This window comes from Podarcis muralis, chromosome 5 (assembly GCF_964188315.1).
Source record: "Podarcis muralis chromosome 5, rPodMur119.hap1.1, whole genome shotgun sequence".
NCBI classification, from domain to species: domain Eukaryota; kingdom Metazoa; phylum Chordata; class Lepidosauria; order Squamata; family Lacertidae; genus Podarcis; species Podarcis muralis.
Genome location: NC_135659.1, coordinates 86,404,431 through 86,424,324, shown reverse-complemented (window position 1 = coordinate 86,424,324; position 19,894 = coordinate 86,404,431). Strand labels below are relative to the sequence as shown.

General features: G+C 46.3%; 1 protein-coding gene across 2 annotated transcripts in view; it reads right to left on the bottom strand.

The window, feature by feature from the left end:
• The window catches only part of CASS4 (Cas scaffold protein family member 4), a 44,370-nt gene that overhangs the window by 11,994 nt on the left and 12,482 nt on the right, over window positions 1-19,894 (bottom strand). For both annotated transcript variants that reach the window (XM_028735257.2, XM_028735256.2), the window contains exon 2: window positions 8,064-8,489. In XM_028735257.2, the coding sequence (XP_028591090.2) occupies window positions 8,064-8,489 (426 nt within the window). The remainder of the gene's footprint in view (window positions 1-8,063; window positions 8,490-19,894) is intronic.

Below are 19,894 nucleotides of genomic sequence, written 5' to 3'. Positions count from 1 at the left end.
GCAAGGTATTTGCAGGGCATGCCAGAAGCCCACTAATGTGTCTAAAGTTTCAGGAGGGTAGATGTGTTACCCATAACACTGTTTCGTGTTCGGTGCGCACCCACAAAAAGACTTAAGTTGTCACCTTTTGAGCTCCTGTATGGGAGGCCGCCCTCCTTTGTTCAGGATATTCCAACTGACCTCAAACAAATAGGAGACCATGTGACACAGGGATAAGTGCAATCTCTCTCCCGTGTTTTTGTCTCTCTCCCGTGTTTGTTTGTTTGTTGTTGTTTTTTTCTTAACAGGTGGGCCCTCGAGCGCACGCCGTGCAGCATTGCCGAGCCGATTCATCAGTTCCAGGCTGGCGATAGCGTATGGGTGAAAGAGTGGAAACGTGATCCACTCGCACCTAAGTGGCGTGGACCTTACACCGTCTTGCTCTCTACTCCAACAGCGGTGAAGGTAGCTGAGGTGACCCCCTGGATTCATCACTCTCGTTTGAAGAAGTCCGAAGGCAGTTGGACGTGCAAAGGTGACCCCTCTAATCCTTTAAAACTGACTCTCTCCAAAAACCCCTGTATCTAGCCCTACCGGGAACGGGCTAGGTCACGGGCAACATTAGACGACCGGCCTGCTGCAGCCACAACCTGGAAGCTGGCTGACCTGCGCACGCCTGAAGCTTGAGGAGCGTCTGAACCAGCGACTGTGAACGGGAAGATTCTCTTATACAATTAATTGACTGGCCCCCCCTTGTGGAACAATTATCAGAGATATTACTCATTGGGGATCCTCGGGATATATGTTTTGGTCTTGGTGGTTCCCCATTCCTGTCACTGGGGGAATTATATTGGGACTAATATTTATTTGCTATCACAATAAGGTACTCTTCTGTGGAAGGAATGCATATGCTAGACATCAACATGATTCTATTATTAATCCTGATCCCTTGGGAAGGGGAAGGGTCCTTGAATCTGACCAAATTGACTAAATATGGATTCCGCCATGACCACAATATGTGGGTAGGTTTAGCTGAAATGGTAGCCAATGTTGCAAATAGGACCAATTGCCTTGTTTGCTCTCTTGGGCCAGATGATTCAGAGGGAGGTATGCCCTTATTACCGATACCATTAGATGCCATTGGTATGGTAAGCGAAATGCCACACCAAACAGAATTACAGAATTTCCACGGATGGAACTCAACTAAACCATTACGAGTTATACCTGTACAAGGGGAATTCTGTGTACATAAATCATCAGATGCAGCTGATTCTATCATGATAGGCTCTTCTCATTGTCACTATACTTGGGATTATTTTAAGAATAGTCATACCTGGGCACACGGTACTACCTATCGAACTCGGAATACCTTGCCCTGTGCACCTCCTTTTATTCATGCATGGAAAGTGGTATGGAACATAACTGTGACAGAAAAAGGCAATCTAACATACTGCACTGTGAACTCTATACCCCTTTTGATATTTCGCCTTATACACTCCACATACCAAAAAAACCTCAGACCCGATGGTTGTGGTGGATATGTGGAGAATGGGCATACAAGAAACTCCCTTCCAAATGGAGTGGGACTTGTTTCCTGGGATGGGTATTACCACCAATGTGGATTTGCCCACTAGTTCAGCTAAGCGAACACGAAGGAATGCTGATATTTCTCGTATAGCAGGAGGAAGTACCCAAAGTTGGAGCGGTACTAATGATTGGCCACCAGAGCGCATTATAGCCTATTATGATCCTGCCTCCTGGAATCCTGGTGAGCTCATACAAGGGGCACGGGATCCTATATATAATCTAAACAGAATAATTCGATTGCAAGCAGTAGTGGAATTGGTAACCAATGCAATGGCCCAGAGTTTGAGACTTATTGCATAACAGCTGGATGAAAGTAGAGCCGCTATTTTGCAGCTGAAAATGGGAATGGATTATGTACTTGCCAAGCAGGGAGGCCTATGTGGAGTCTTGAACTTGACAGGGAATGCCTGTTGCTTTAACATTTCTGATAATGGTGAGGCAATCCGTGTGTTGGCTACAAAGATGGAGAATATAGCACATGTCCCAGTATAAACATGGGAAGGATGGGATATGGGATGGCTCACCAATTGGTTACTTAATGTCACAGGACTCAAAGGGATACTATTGTCTTGCTTGTTTTTCTTGACGGTAGTAATAATGGTTTTATGTATGATGCCATGTATCATCTCATGTTTTAGACGTACAATTAGCAAGATGATTTCGAATGAAACTCTACCTCATATCATGGCCCTATACAGAGCTTTACCTCAGGAATATGATGAAGGTCAAGCTATCAAGGACACTTGGGACGAAGGTCCTTGAGCTTGAAAGGGGGGGAATGAGGCATCAGGCATAAGCCTGCATTTTATTAATGTTTGATCAAGGCTTGTATATTAAAGAGGGCTTAGATTTTTAAAAGTTTCACGCCAGGCAAGAAGGCTAGCTGCTTAAGAAAACACTGACAGTGTTTTCTTCCTAGACAAGGGGCCCCTTGATTGATAGCAGAAAACAATTCTCAAAGTCGTAAAAGCTGAAATTACAGACTGAGAGCAGGACATTGACCTACATGTTACAGAAGATAACAAAGGCAGAGATAAACATAATTAGGAATGAGTAAAAATGATACCATGAGCCTCTCTTAAACCTTGAGCTGTATTTTCTAAGGCCAAGAGCAATGGAGAAGCATCTAGCTGGCAGAAAAAGAGCATTTCTGGGAAGTCTTTTTTTAAAGGCAGTTTCTTTCTTAAACTGAGAGAGTTAAGAGAGCAATAAATATTGGGAACAGCTAAAGAGGAGAGCAGATGGCTGAAGGGGGGGTAAACTGAAGGGGTTCCTTTTAAAAGCTGTTTTTTTACTGAGTTCCCTTTTCTACTTCTACTTTGAGAAGCTTTATTCTTTTAAAAGGTTACCTATGATAATGTATGAAATATATTAGCTTAAATATATTGGCTTAAATGTAACTATGCAAAGGATTTAGAAAGTAACAAATTTAGATGTTAGATTCTTATTTCATAGAGTCCTAGAGTTGGAATAGACCACAGGGGCCATTGAGCCCAGCCCCCTGTCAGACAAGAAGACGCCATCCAAGCAGCCATCCAAGCAGTCCTGATATATGGCTGTCAGACATTTGTTTAGAAACCTTCATATGAAGTAGATCTTTCAATGTTGATGTGAAACTCAAGATCCTTGACATATGTTTAAGATAAAAATTTAAGATTAACCATTTGTTTTAGAAGGCAATAGGGCAAGGAGGGCAAAGAGGTGAGCTGGTAATTAAGATTCCTTGTTGAGACACATGTAAAGATATATTAATACTTGTTTGCCAATTATAAATGGAAGGAAATATAGCTCTTTGTCTCCCATAAAAGGCAATAGGAAATGAGTGTATTTTTGTGATTGGTCATACCAATCAGCCAATAGGAATTCCAACCAGGCTGGTTGGACAGATGCAGCCAGAGGAGAAGCAAAGGGGGCTGGATTAAGGAAATATAAGTGCTGGCCATAATGGCAGGAGGCCAGGCCAGAGCTTGGTAATCATATACCACTGTGCCTCACATTTATTTGTCTGACAAATAAATTATTATTTTAATTTCTCTGTTGCTGCGTTGAATATTTCATTCCAGCTAAGCGTTAACCACAAGCAGGGTGCTACATAATCACTGATTAGTAAACAATGATCTGTGCCACCAAAGTGCTTATTGGAGGGGGAAGTACATCAGGCATCCAAGATTACAATCTAGTGAAGAGAAGTCAGGAGAGGTCCTGCCATTTTCTCCAAACAGATGGCTGTAAAGACAGGAGAAACTTAGTGCTATAAACCCTAGAGGGGAGGACAGGCGAGGTAAGCCCAGTCCCTCTAAAATCCCCACTCAGCCGCCACGTTTACTCCTATAAAAAAATCTGATCAGTTGGAATAGAATGGTAATACAGTGGAACCTTGGGTTAAGAACTTAATTCGTTCTGGAGGTCCGTTCTTAACCTGAAGCTGTTCTTAACCTGAAGCAACACTTTAGCTAATGGGCCCCCCCACTGCCATTGCGCAATTTCTGTTCTCATCCTGAAGCAAAGTTCTTAACCCGAGGTACTATTTCTGGGTCTGTAACCTGAAGCATCTGTAGCCTGAAGCGTCTGTAACCCGAGGTACCACTGTAATGTACTGTGTGTCTTTTGGGAAAGCTATTCTTTCACCAGAGTTTTACATCAGAAACCTATCAATGTTAGCGGCCACACTGCCGAGATGTTGCGACCGTGAAGCCCTATAATTCTATTACAACACTTCACACTAAAGTGCTATTAAAATGAGAACTAAATAAAAGAGACTGCCCCGTTTCCATTATGCTCTAGTTTAAAAGAGTCTGATCAGAGCACTGCTGCATCTGCTGCCACCAGGTAAGCTCACCAGGTGAGCCCACCAATGCAGGTGAAGGCCCAGAGAGCACTTCGCCCTCTCAAACCTGGAGCCAGCTCTGACAAGAATAGACACAGACAGGAACATAGGAAGCTGCCTTAAACTGAGTCAGATCATGAATCCATCTAGCTCAGTATTGATGGAGTCTGGCAGCAGCTTTCCAGGGTTTCAGAAAGCAGATATTTCTAGCCTTACCTGGAGATGCCAGGGATTGAATCTGGAACCTTCTGCATGGAAAGCAGATGTTGCGCCACTCCCTTGAAGGTGCTTACAAGCAAGACCCTGGCATGTGTTTCGTCAGAGAGATGTTGGAAAGTACGACCATTCCAGAGAAAAACCACTCAAACTTCTGAGTTGCTAGCGGCAAGGAAATCTGCCTTGTAAACGCAGTGTGTCTACCTATTCTGAAGCAGTTCATACCCTCCCCACACCACCCAATTTTGTCAACAGATTGCAACACTGGAACACCAAGCGTTTCACCCCAGGAAGTTTCCAGGCGAGGTTAGAAGTATTACAACACGAAAAAGATCAGAAAGGCTGTGAAACGGAAGGGAGGTCCCTTCCCAGGGCCACTGGCAACACTCCATGGGCAGGTCGCCTCTAAAAGGCAGGTTTTCAGCTGCCCAGAAGGCTACCAAAAACTTCCTAGGAAAGTATTGATTCAGGGGCAAAGCAAGCTCCATCCCCTGAGATGGAAATGTTGTGATAGACAGCCAAAGGGTGCAAGAGGTTGACGGAGGAGAACCATAAGTTACAGTGAACCAGCGAAAAACTAAATGTGAGCAATCAACCACATTTCAAACCGCATTTTTAAAAGGAAAGGCCAGCACCCACCTATCAGGAGCCAGTTTACAATATCCTGAGCAACTGGTTAGAATAGTGGGCTGTATCCAATGGTGCCGGGCACTGGATTTTCACTAATTCTTCCCACCATGTGCAGCCCCCAATCTCCTCCAAGGATTATGGCACAGAGAGCTGCAATTGTCAGGGAGGACTGGTGAGAATGGGGTGCCTTGCCCTGTACTGATGGAAGCATTTCCACTAGTTCAGAGCTACCACTGGGTACAACCCACAGTCAGTATATTTTCCTCTATAGCTGCATCCGGGGGTGCGGGGAGAGAATCCAATGGTTAGAGTCATGATTCAAAAACCAACCCAATAACTTTGAATCTTCTGGACCTGAAGAATGATCAGCAATCCTGCCTAATCTAGCAATCTTGGACATGGATATCAAGGGGGTTGTGGCAGTATGTGTGCTTCTACGTACAAACTTAAGAATGTGGAAGGGGTGGGACTGCACCCCACTGGCTCTGCCCCATTGCACCAGCCCCACTTCTTGATGTCCTTTGAATGGGACATGTGGGAAAGGAGCATCTGTTCAACTGGGGGGGGTCATGATCACACCGAGTGCCTACCTACATGCTCCTTTCATGTTATGTAGTGAAGTTCTCACCCTGGGCCAGCAGGGGGATACTGTGGATAGTTTTCACTCAGGTCCACATTTGCAAATAAGGGATTGAAAGTGACATTCAGTGATTGGATAGTTACAGAAAGTGGTTACTGTTGCGTTGTAGTGGAGCGCTATACAGTGGTGCCTCGCAAGACGGAATTAATTCATTCTGCGAGTTTTGTCGTCTTGCGATTTTTTTCGTCTTGTGAAGCACGGTGTCGGGAAAGTTTTGGAAAAGCTTCAAAAATCACCAAAGTCTTTAAAAACCTCAAAAAAGGCTACCACACCGCGTTCTATGAGTTGCTCCTCGAAGTCCAGTCGCAATTGTATTAACGGTGTTAAGAAAAAGGAAACAAAGTTGCAAGACGTTTCCGTCTTGCGAAGCAAGCCCATAGGGAAAATCGTCTTGCAAAGCAGCTCAAAAAACAAAAAACCCTTTCGTCTAGCGAGTTTTTTGTCTTGCGAGGCATTCGTCTTGCGAGGTACCACTGTATAAGCAGGCTGGCTGAACCCTTCAGTTCAGTTCTGTTCTGGCCTGTGAATAACCAAGAACTGTTTGAAGAATTGTTGTGTCGTCTGATATGTTCACCCACAACTTAACACAACCTATGGATGGCAGCAGCACTGTGATTATAGTGAATGTTGAGGTTCAGTCATTTAGTACACTCATGCAGAAGGCTATACCCTCACTGTCGTGTGTGAATTGACTCCTGTTTTTAGGGAAAGTGTTGCTGGAATAGTGGAGATTTCCACTATAGAAGCTTAAAGATTGGGGAGTACACAAGTGAGTCTTCCTCAGACAGATTCCGTATTAAGAGTCTCAAGCAGAATGACAAAGGTTTTGGCCGGCTGCTCGGGGAACAGCTGATCCCCCGCCAGCTGTCTCCCTGCAATTTGGACTACCCTGTTTCTATTCCTGCACCCAGCTGGGGCCATTCACCCTCCACGTTCTTTAAGTGTGTGTGTACACACGTGTGCTGGTGTGTGTTGTGTTGAATTGCTGCGGCACATTTGTCCTTTGTAGCGACAACTGTGATGCAGGGTACGACGTAATCCCAGAGAACTTCCAGTGCTCAAGATTGTGGGTTTTTTTAGCTACCTGTTTCAAAGAACTCATAAAGGGTTGGGTGAGACAGTTTCAGTTACTTGCTCTTTTTCAGCATTTAAAGACATTTAGGAAGATGAAGCATGGAATGCGGGTGGCGCTGTGGGTTAATCCACAGAGCCTAGGTCTTGCCAATCAGAAGGTCGTGGTTTGAATCCTCGAGACGGGGTGAGCTCCCGTTGCTTGGTCCCTGCTCCTGCCAACCTAGCAGTTTGAAAGCACATCAAAGTGCAAGTAGATAAATAGGTACCGCTCCGGCGGGAAGGTAAACGGCGTTTCCGTGCACTGCTCTGGTTCGCCAGAAGCGGCTTAGTCATGCTGGCCACATGACCCGGAAGCTGTACGCCGGCTCCCTCGGCCAATGAAGCGAGATGAGCACCGCAACCCCAGAGTCGACTGGACCTAATAGTCCAGATGAGCACTGCAACCTCAGAGTCGACTGGACCTAATAGTCAGGGGTCCCTTTACCTTTAATCCAAGCTTCAATCCCTGGCGTCTCCAGGTGGAGCTGGGAGAGAACCCTCCCCAAAATCCCAAAGAGCTGCTGCCGGTCAGTGCAGTTAATAGCAATCTAGATGGACCAATGTTCTGACTCAGTATAAGGCAACTTCCTGGGTTCACTCTTTGCAAGAACACCTCTACCAGCAGCAAGCAGGAGATGGTCTACTGAAAATCAGCAAATCTACAGTGGACTACACAACCTACATGAAAGAAAAAGAAATATGTGTGTGATATTATTATACGATGAACACGTGGGCAGGGTTTGAACTATGAGCAACAGGGAAGATAAAAGATTACAGTAGTTTTGCCAAGCTTTAAGAGATAGAAGACAGGATGCAACAGAGGGAGAGAAACAGAAACACTATGGAAAAGGGGGTGGGAAGTCAGAAAAAAAAGCTTTTATCATGTATTGAAATGTATGTGTGGAATTTTGGAAAACTTAATAAAAAACTTCAGAATGTGTGTGTTTAAGGGGAGGGGGAGGCAGAGAGAAGGTGGGTGAGACAAAACAAAACACCACATTATATTGTGGGTGACCATCAGTGCCTGTTTGCCCCCCACTTTCCTCTTTTAGGGTTTGCTTGCCTTTTTACCTGGTCCGATGAACTTTGGGTCTTTTCACTGAGCAGTATAGCCGCCATCGCTGGCACTTGGTAAACTTCTGGTGTCAGCGGGTAAGGAGCAGAGGAAGGAGGAGGAGGCATAATCCAGCCGTCCATTTTTTCATAGATGGGTAGTGGCACAGGAGGCCTACGCCCAGAAGGAACCTGGTAGACAGTCCGTGGCATGGTTGGCGGTCCTGGGGAGCCAGGCTGGATGGAGGGAGGAGCCTGTAGAGTGGTCAGGAGCTGGAGGCGATTTGCAGGCGCCATGCCTTGCTTTCCATGAAGCGAACATTTCCACCAACCCTCGCTTCCGAGGAGATTCTGATCAAGAACCGTCAGGATGTCTCCCCGGCGGAAGGCGAGCTCGTCTGGACACTCTGCTTTGTTGTCGTACAACGCTTTTGCCAAGGTGTTCTGGAAATAATAATAATATAATAATAATTTATTATTTATACCCTGCCCATCTGGCTGGGCTTCCCCAGCCACTCCGGGCGGCTTCCAACAAAATATTAAAATAACATAATACATCAAACATTAAAAGCTTCCCCAAACAGGGCTGCCTTCAGATGTCTTCTAAAAGTCTAATAGTTGTTGTTCTCTTTGACATCTGGTGGGAGGGCGTTCCACAGGGAGGGCGCCACTACCAAGAAGGCCCTCTGCCTGGTTCCCTGTAACTTGGCTTCTCGCATTGAGGGAACCGCCAGAAGGCCCTCAGCGCTGGACCTCAGTGTCTGGGTAGAACGATGGGGGTGGAGACGCTCCTTCAGGTATACTGGACCAAGGCTGTTTAGGGCTTTAAAGGTCAACACCAACACTTTGAATTGTGCTCGGAAACGAACACACTGGGAGCCAATCTTTCAAGACCAGTGTTATGTGGTCTCGGCGGCCGCTCCCAGTCACCAGTCTAGCTGCCGCATTCTGGATTAGTTGTAGTTTCCGGGTCACCTTCAAAGGTAGCCCCACGTAGAGCGCATTGCAGTAGTCCAAGCGGGAGATAACCAGAGCATGCACCACCCTCATGAGGCAGTCTGCGGGCAGGTAGGATCTCAGCCAGCCTACCAGATGGAGCTGGTAAACAGCTGCCCTGGACACAGAATTGACCTCCATGGACAGCTGTGAGTCCAAAATTACTCCCAGGCTAGCCACCTGGTCCTTCAGGGGCACAGTTACCCCATTCAGGACCAGGGAGTCCTCCACACCCGCCTGCCTCCTGTCCCCCAAAAACAGTACTTCTGTCTTGTCAGGATTCACCCTCAATCTGTTAGCTGCCATCCATCCTCCAACTGCCTCCAGACACTCACACAGGATCTTCACCGCCTTCACTGGTTCTGATTGAAAGAGAGGTAGAGCTGGGTATCATCCGCATATTGATGAACACCCAGCCCCAGAAAGAGGCTAGGCATAAGGCAATGATCAAGACTACGGGCAAGGGCTCAGATGATGAAATAACTATCCATATGAAAGCGTATGTTATTTTATTTATCTTATTTGCAGTCCGCCCTTCACTGTATGGTCCAAATGTGGGAAGACATGGCATGGAAACATTATACAGGCAACAACCGTTTTACACTTGTCCAAAATGTGTGCCACCATGCATCGATGCCACCCTGAAATTGGCAGGATGGGGGTGTAACAGGATGGGGCAAGGTGGGTTTATGCATGCTCTGCCGATGTGCATGGGGGTCAGGAATACAACCCCACACAAAACAGCCGTTGCCTATACAACAAAAATAACAGTGCTATAAAATATCACGTTAATAAAATACATTGAATCAGCAACATATAGAAGCAGGCGATAAATAAGCATCTAAGAATGGCTTAAAAATCGCAGCCCCCACCCTCAAGGTCTGGTTAAAGAAGAGCATCTCCAGTTGCTTAGGAGAGGTTAATAATGTTTGTGCTCAGCATTCCTTGGTAGGGGCTCCTGACTAGGCATTTAGCTATACAAAATTGAATGTTATCTGTTCTGTTCTGTTTCCCCTTTGTTTTTGTTTAAACCAATTCATGAACCAGGAACTTACACATCAACCACTAATAACAGGCCACATGTTGTAGATATTACTGCAAATTTCTTGCTCTATTTTTGACATCAGAAGACTTCGTCTATTTATTTGTACCATTTATAATTCCTATGATCCTTATTTATGAAAACCCAAGAAAAGGTTACTTTAAAAAACAACAAGACCATGCCTTAGTGGGGATGTCATTCCAGAGGCAGGGAGCCACCACAAAGAAGACCCACCTACATATTCCCTGCACACAGAAAATTAGATGTCAGGGATATGAACTCCCTAAATGTTTTATCTTTCATGCCAGTTTTATCTGTCATGCCATTTGTAGTTCTCAGCCATGTGAAAATGTGCAGGCCAAATCTGGAAAGACCCTCCAATTCCCTATTCTGGACCTAACGTTTCAATCTAGCTTTGCAACAACAAGTGCTCTTAAAGCATATCACATTTTCACAATTGAACCTATAATATGCCCAAGAAGAGGGCGAGCAACTGGGACTTCCTGAATCTCGCCACACCTACTATCTGCAAACAAGACTGTAGTAAGAGCTCTTTTGCCGCAGAACCCTTTGGCCGCTTGTGCAAGCGATAAACCATGGGACGCAGTGTGATGCGATGCCTCAGTCGGTTCCTCCACCTCTGTGTTTCTTCATTCTCCCTCACCCCTGGGAACCTCTGCGTGGACAGTATCAACTCAAAACCACTGATGGCATGACAGCAGGAGAAGCACTGGATATTGGTAGGATGCTTTTCCTAGCTACTGCCAACTACAGCACTGATATTATAGGGTTTTTTGTGTGGGTCAGGCTCCCAGGAAAGAGAAACAAGCTGTTGGAAACAAGATAAAGTGAATGCACCACATGCAGGATGCAAGAGTTGAGTAACACCATGCATAGTTGGGCAACTGCTATCAAGGAGTGCTAACTTCCAGGTGTAGCCTTCTGTGCAATGCAGAAAGTGCTGAAATAAGCCAAAGTACAAACTGTTCCACACTATCTGAACAAAACAGGTATGTCTTACCAGGAGACAGGAATTCTCACTCCATTGGGCATGGGATGGAAGACCCTTCTCAGCCTGAAGGCCCTTGTATGGGGCTTCCATACATTCCCTTTTATGGAACTTTCTGGGAGCTACATGTCAGCTGTTGGTTGGGCCAGACGCTGGAGCAATGGACACAACTCTTACCTTTGGACAGTAGGCTACATCAAACCCTTCAAATGTCACTATTTCCCCTATTTTCCAGGGACATCCCTGATTCCGGGACAGCTCTTGCTGTCCCGGTTTCTAATTTGATCCCGGAACATCCCACTTTTCCTTAGGACATCCCTGCTGTATTGTTTTTAACACAGTGGTGCCTCGCAAGACGAAAAGAATCCGTTCCGCGATTCTCTTCGTCTAGCGGTTTTTTTGTCTTGCGAAGCAACCCCATTAGCGGCTAAGCGGATTAGCGCTATTAGCGATTTAGCGCTATTAGCGGCTTAGCGGGCTTAGCGGCTAAGCTGTTAAAAGGCTATTAGCGGCTTTGAATAAGGGGGGGAAGCGGGGGGAAATGGCGAGACTCGCAAGACGTTTTCATCTTGCGAAGCAAGCCCATAGGGAACTTCGTCTTGCGAAGCGCCTCCATGACGGAAAACCCTTTCGTCTTGCGGGTTTTTCGTCTTGTGAGGCATTCGTCTTGCGGGGCACCACTGCACTTGATTGGGAGCGTACCAGAGTGACTGGGGAAACTCAGCCAGATGGGCGGGGTATAAATAGTGAAATTATCATTATGGAATGGGACGTCCCTATTTTCATCAGAGAAATGTTGGAGGGTATGCTATTTCAAGCCATGCAAAAGCCAGAGGTTTAATCACACACTCTCATCCTTCCTCCGCCCAGGCAAACAAGAGGCACACTCACATTCCAGCCAGGCAAAAGCCCTTATGGGGAGGGTGTGGAGCAGGGATGGTGGCGAATATAGCCTGCAGAGAGGGGGTTGGGGAGAGGGCCGAGGGCCGGACAGAAGACCTGGAGGGGTCATGTGAGGTTCTCTCCCACTGACATAGTGCTACAGACACTTATTTGGGATGGAAGGCAGTGTAAGGCAGTGAGTGCTAACAATTTCCTGCCCGGTCTGTTTCTAAGCAAAATGTTTGCCCCACAATGTCATTTCTCTACTCCTCCTGTGTTTCAAAGAGGAAGGATGCACCTGCCAAGCCCCAGCTGCAGTTGAAAGCTAGCATTTCACAAGATCACAATGTCCTTCATGTTTGACAGATAAATCTTCTGCAAAAGCATTCACCCCTTAGCCATTATCTCGCTCCTCTTATTCACCTATCAGCTTTAAAGGTAAAGGGACCCCTGACCATTAGGTCCAGTCATGACCGACTCTGGGGTTGCAGCGCTCATCTTGCTTTACTGGCCGAGGGAGCCGGCATACAGCTTCCGAGTCATGTGGTCAGCATGACTAAGCAGCTTCTGGTGAACCAGAGCAGCGCATGGAAACACCGTTTACCTTCCCACCGGAGCGGTACCTATTTATCTACTTGCACTTTGACGTCCTTTCGAACTGCTAGGTTAGCAGAAGCTATCAGCTTTATTCCCCCTCTAAACTGATCTGGTTGTGCATATGGCAGGCCATATAGTGGTACCTCGGGTTAAGTACTTAATTCGTTCCGGAGGTCCGTTCTTAAGCTGAAACTGTTCTTAACCTGAAGCACCCCTTTAGCTAATGGGGCCTCCTGCTGCCACCGCGCCGCTGGAGCACGATTTCTGTTCTCATCCTGAAGCAAAGTTCTTAACCTAAGGTATTATTTCTGGGTTAGCGGAGTCTGTAACCTGAAGCATATGTAACCTGAAGCATATGTAGCCCGAGGTACCACCAAATGTGTTTGCCCCGCTGTAAATCCTGCTTCACTCTGACCTAGGAATGATGAAGTTGCCAGGGTCAGATTTTCTTACCTTCTCTTTTACCCCTGGTCTTAAATTCATGAACATTTACCAGCATTTTACTGCAAGTTTATCCTAATTAATGTGTTTGCCATTTTCCTTAATATAATGAATTCCACTAACACATGCATAATGTGCACATTTTAAAAAAATAGGTTTTATTAAAATGCTCCTCTTGGGTAGCAATAGAACATGCAGAGTCTCTGTTTTCAAGTCATTCGAACAAATTGTTGTTTTCGGTTGGAAAACTTCAAAATTTCAAAGGAAAGCTGTGTTTCAGACTCAATTGTTTTGGGAAGTGGGAATTAGGTAGGTTTGCAGGAATGGAGGCAGAACCAAATTTCTCCCCTATCCCTACTGTGATCCAGACACCCTAGTCATGCCTGCTCTAATCCATAGAGTAAACAGCATGACCGCAGTGAAACCAGAACGGAACCTAAGAGCAGGAATAAGACATCCATGTGCAAAAAGTAAGAATCCCACTGTGGGAAGAGGGAAACGAAAAGGTGAAGAGGACAGCCCAAGGTGAAGCAGTTACAGGCCTGAACATCTTCCCTGTGTCCACCACCAAAACAAAGAATGTTTAGTGGCCCAAAATCTCAGCTGAGCCAGGTGATCTGAGGAACCAATAGCGGCCTGGCTGGCTCTAGGTAGCTGTTGTTCTAGACTTGGCTCTTTGCTCAGAACAATTTGTCGGATTGAGTAGCCACACACACTAGGTTCCCCTGCGTTGATCTGGACCCACCAGCCATCTTGTGTCTTGGCTCCATTCAGTCCCAACCTGCCTCTTCCAGAACCTCGTCCACACCCCATCCTCAAGCAATATCCGTCAAGAACTTCCAGAGTTGGGAGCCCTGCTCTGCCTGGGCTAGAACTAGATCCCAGCAATGAAACGTCTCTGTTTTTGGCCAAGGTCTGACACTTATTTACCAGAGTAGACATTACAGAGTAGTCATTCACACCCACAGTACCTTGACAAGCTCTGCTGCTTTCAGCCTGTCTCATGATGCTACGATAGAGTAGGGCTGGGAGGAAATTGCTTAATGCAACAGGGGACAGCAAAGTCCTGGGGGAGGCAGGTTTCACTTCACTCCCCCATATGATCCTATTCATGTAAACAGCAGAACTGGCCACCCCTGTTGTATGTGCTTACAGGACAGGTGCATGTATAAAATACATGTGACTGCGCCATCACGCCTAGTTTATTCCTGAGGTCTTCGGAGAACCTGATGTTTTCCTCTCAGATTACGAAGTTACCTGTGAGTCATACAACGTGGGGAGAATCACTGAAGACCTCGTCCCTTTTGTTCACACCCTGTGACTGCTGTGTTGAGCATCAGTAGTTAATGTGATGCCGTCTGAATGTTCTAGGACTACAGCTCCCATGTTATGTACTGAGTTGAATAGGATCCAAAATGCAGCAGTGTGATTGGTCCTAGAACAATAGGATTCAGAATGCAGCAGTCTGATTGGTCCACAGGAGCCACCCAATCCAGCCCCAAGTGGAAGTGAATCTGCAACCTGATTAGCCTACAGGAGAATCCCGGAATTAGCCAATCATGTGGGGCCCAGTGTGTAAATAATGTATATAAAGCAGAAATTCTGGGGAAACTTCCATTCCTCCTCACCACTATGAGCTGAATAAAGAGTATGAAATCCACTCTTGACTCTGAGTATATTTCATCCCATCATCCATGGCCACTCGTCACGCTGGCTGGGTTGATGGGTCCAGCAACATATGGAAGTACAACTTTGGCTATCCCTGGTGTAGAAGATACTGGAGGTGCATAGGTGCCAGCTCCCTGGGGCCTTGGGTGCCCAAGCACCCACCAAATTCTGCAACAAAGAGGCCCCAGGCACCCATAAATTTTGGTGGCAGGGCCATGCACGCTGCATGGCACCCATGGCCCCAGGCACCTACAGTCACAGGGCCAAGCTGGCACTCCTGAGGAGGTGCATGAGTACTACTGGCATCTATTAGACATTGCTTGTGGTGCAATTGGTGTCAAGCAACACAAATCCTTTCACCAGATTAGATTCACCTAAGAAGCCCCATCAGCATGAGCCCTGTGCAAGGACTTCCACTTCTGCAAAGGGGCTTCCGCCCGCCACCTTCTCCATGCCCCCTGAAACTGGTTTGGTGGGTGATCAGGAGAACCCCCAAAACAGTATGCAGCAGGAGGAGAGGGGGATTGTTCCACATGGAAAACTGCAATACTTGCACAGACAGAACATTCTTCGCCATCATCATCACCTGTTAAATTTGTTAGTTGCTTTATCTAGCCCAGGCAACCCAAAGCAATTTACAACCAACCATAGTGCGATGCTGAATACCACCTGCCATTTCTCTTTGTACTCAGTAGGATAGCAGGATTAGCAACCTGGACAGGAATGCAATATATTGTGCCTGTTAAACTAATGTTAAACTGGGCAATATTTTCTTTTTGGCATGGAACAAATTAATCAGGTTCCCAAGGCTCAGAGAAGTCAACAGGCCAGGCAAGGTGGGACACTGTTGTAGCTCCTCAGTGTTCCTGTGGCAGTAAAGCACATCAAGCAATCAATGCTACTGGGGAAGGCAAACACTGGACACATGTAAACACAAGGCAGCAGCGAAGTGCAGCTTTATTGCACAGCAACTGCTGGGCAAGAGCAGTCTATCTGAGCAATCATGACTTACAGTTGTCCACAACTACTCTTAACTGTTTCCTGGAGAGGTGGGAACTGGGAACACACTCTGGATGTCAAAAAGATCAGATGTAGCCCTGTTTTGAGGGCCAGCGTTGATCCTGGAGCCAGGGCATGGTACAGCTGGGGTGGGAGCGTGGTGAATTCCAGAGCTTCCACAGCAAAACAGGAGGTAAACCGCAGGCACTCCTCACTGTGCCAATTTCACCCAGGGCTGCGAAGAATTTCTCACCCAAATTGCAAGTCCCAGGCACAGTGCACGAGGAACACAAGGCTCATATTTTTATCCACAACATTTGCTGAAAAGAAACAGCTGCTCTGGGGCATCAGGGGGAAGGCATGCGCTTGCCAGCTCAGAGGATGAAAGCAACCTGTTGTTGATAACATCGGTTTCTTTCGCAGTGATGGCCTGGGAACAATGGATGTCTTTTAATGCCTGGCTTGGCAGCACTGTGCTTTGCCGACTGCCCAGACAGCTGTCATAGACAGGCGGGAGCAGTCCTGCTTACCTTGCGTAGCAAAGGGCTTCAAACCAACCCGTTTCTTCTTTCAGTTATTACACCCCAACATTCTGTTCTATTTTGGCAATTAAAAAGGAATTCTTGATCTAGCCAAGTCCCGCATCGAGCATCCCTCCAGACAAAGCCTATGTACGTTCGTATCCCACCCATGGGGATTTAACTTTAACGCAGCGTCAAAAAAATGTGTGATGCAACAGGGGAAGTTGTGCAATAATGGACACTAGGCTGGATGGCTTCATAAAATGATTAGACAAGTCCATGGAGAGCATAAACTCCCCACTCTCATCATACTAGAACCCAGGGCGATTCAGTGAATCTGCACCATGCTAGACCAGCGGCTGGCAGATGAGGAGAAGCACCAGCGAGAAGGAAGGAAGAAAGGAAGGGAGGGAGGGAGGGACGGAGGGAGGGACAAGGTTAGGGAGAGGAGGTCACTCCTTCCCCCTTCTCCCTGTTGTCGCTCGCGCTCCTCATCATCTGCACCAACAGCGACTCAGCCTCCATTTTGGGCTGGCCATCCACCTCCCTCTCATGCCCAATGGTGTCAAGGAAGGGAGGAGATACTCCTGCACTTGGGAAGGATAATACAGCAGTGGCAAGGACAGTGACAGTGCCAACCAACCTAATGAACTGGACCCATCCTCTGCCCTGCCCATGCAAACTCACTCTCTCACTTTCCACTGCACCCGCCCTCTGCCTGTGCAGTTTTGAGGATGAGCTCTAATATGGGGGGAAAGGAGTCCAAATGGGACACTTTAGTCCAAAAAACGGGACAATCCTATTTTTCTAGGGATGGGTGGCAACCCTACCTTTCCCTGCAGCCTGCTTCTAGCTTCTAGCTGTCTCACACAAAACTCTCGCCTTTGTCCTTCTAACTACCAAGAGTCAGGGAGCTTTCTCTGGCACAGAGCCGCTTCCTTTGCTTCCATAACAACAACATACTTAGGAGGCCATTACCAAGAAGCTGGTCTGGGACTTCCAACAATTGAATCCTTACTGGGTCTAGGAATTAGGAGGCACTCAGGTATTACCCCCCCCCCCAACACACAACTCACAACTATTGGGATTGGGATAGGGCAAAGCCTGGTGTTTTGCTATTTTCTCTTCACCTGTACAGTGGTACTTCTAGTTACGAACTTAATTCGTTCCGGAGGTCTGTTCTTAACCTGAAACTATTCTTAACTAGAGGCGTGCTTTTGCTAATGGGGCCTCTTGCTGCTGCGCCACCGGCACACGATTTCCATTCTCATCCTGGGGCAAAGTTCTCAACTCGAGGTAACCCTTCCAGGCTAGCAGAATTTGTAACCTGAAGCATTTGTAACCCGAGGTGTTTGCAACTCAAGGTTCCACTGTATTACTATAGAACAGGGGTGGGCAGCCAGTGACTCTCCATATGGTCCACACATCCAGGGACGCGGACTTATAAAAAATATTGGGGGGGGGCCGGGAAAGCTCATGAATAATAAATAAGCTCATGAATATGCAAATAAAGTGGCGCCGCCTCCTCGTGAGCGAATAGGGGAGAGCGTGCTGCGCCTATTAATCAGCTCCAAAGGAAATTGGGTGGAGCTTTTGCTCGGGAGGGAGGGCAGGAGGCATGCAGCCCGCCCCTCCCTGTGCATTTTGGGCTGGGGGAGGGGCGGCGATGGCGCTCTGCTGGAGGGGTGCCGGAGATTATTGGGGGGGCGGAGCCCCCCCAAACGAATTTTTGAGGGGGCTCGGGCCCCCTCAAGCCCCATGGAGTCGGCGCCTATGCACACATCCCCATTTTGGCCATGTTGGCTGGGCCTGAGGATAGGCAAAGAGGCAGCAGAACATCAGCTGCAGTGTCATTTCAAGGATTGGAGGGCTGCAGAAGCTTTTCTTGCAGCTCCTGAGCGCATTTAGAAGAAGCAAGCAAAAATAAGGCTAGCAAAAGCAGTTTTCTTCTGCTCAACAATGCATTGAGTCACAGCTTAAAGTGACCCATCCAATTCCAAAGAGGAAGTCTGATGAAATTATTTAAAAACAAATAAATTGCTCTAAATCAGCATAGTTCCAAGGCAGCCTGCAGATAGCTCAAGAAAGAGAAAGAATAAAGAACAGAATTTAGACCGCTATTCAGACTCAAAGCCTGCAATGAAAGATTTTTAAATTATTTCAAATCAATAAAGCATAGGCTGACCACTTAGCCATCACCCCAAAAAGAGGAAATGCATCACCAAAAGAGTAAAGAGGGGAAATAGTTTGCTTTAATTCTGGGTACCAAGTTCAGCATCAATGAATCTTGTTCCTCTCCTTTTTTATAATATTTTTATTCATTTTCAAATACAAGTTTATATAACCAATATCAAAATTTATCACATAACCTTCTTTTTTTACTTCCCCCAGCTTCTCTGCCAATCTTCCGTTTTGTTTATTTATTCACACATTTGCTAATTTTAATATTGCCTTTAAAATATAACCTCCCCAATCTTATTCCCTTTTTTACAATATTCCTCATATTTTCACAGAACATCTTGAAAACCTACAAGTGTTGTCTGTTCATCACATATTCTTTTCAGATAATCTGTAAATTTTCCCCAGTCCTCGGTGAACTTCTGGTCTTGCAAATATCGAATCCTCCCCGTTAGTTTATCCAGTTCTGCAAAGTCAATTTCAATCTCAATGAATCTTAGTGAGAAACCACATTTTGAATACCTCTAAGAGGCTCATCCTAAGAGAACACAAATGACCCAAAGGTCTTAAAACGAGGGTTTTGAGAGTGAGAAATTCAAATCTTCTATTATTTTTGTGATTGGATAACATTTAGCCTGGTAAGTCTATGTGTGATGAAGAAGCACGCATACTGCTTTTGGAAAACCAAAGAATTTTAATTTTACCTTCTGAAAATGTCAGGTGATGATGATAATAATAATAATAATAATAATAATAATAATAATAATAATAATAGATGTTTTAATGTGCTGTAAACTGCGGGTGGCGCTGTGGGTTAAACCACAGAGCCTAGGACTTGCCGATCAGAAGGTTGGCGGTTCGAACCGTGACGGGGTGAGCTCCCGTTGCTCGGTCCCTGCTCCTGCCAGGGCACGTCAAAGTGCAAGTAGATAAATAGGTGCCACTCTGGCGGGAAGGTAAACGGCTTTTCCGTGCGCTGCTCTGGTTCACCAGAAGTGGCATAGTCATGCTGGCCACATGACCCGGAAGCTGTACGCCGGCTCCCTTGGCCAATAAAGTGAGATGAGTGCCGCAACCCCAGAGTCGGCCACGACTGGACCAAATGGTCAGGGGTCCCTTTACCTTTACTAAACTGAACTGAGATAGTTTTCTTAAAAATATAAAGCGGTATAGAAATGAAATGAACAATCAATCAATAAAGGGTCCAGAAGCCCATCATAAAAGCTAGAAGGAGGATCATGGTACGCTTAGCAAATGCCTTAATATGAGACAAGCTGAAAGTCAAACATATACAATCAATAGGCATTAACTTTCTGCTTCAGGGATACTCCCTCCAAGAAATGCTGCCGCAAGATAAGTGGACAAGATAACATCACCCAAACCCCCTGCATTTCCAAATACAGAAGCCAAACAGAATGGCAGTTGAATCTTACATTGACCCTGATGATGGAAAAACATTCTCCCCATATCTAAGGGCAGCAAGATAGCTTAAGAAGATACAGGGCAGCCTATGTGG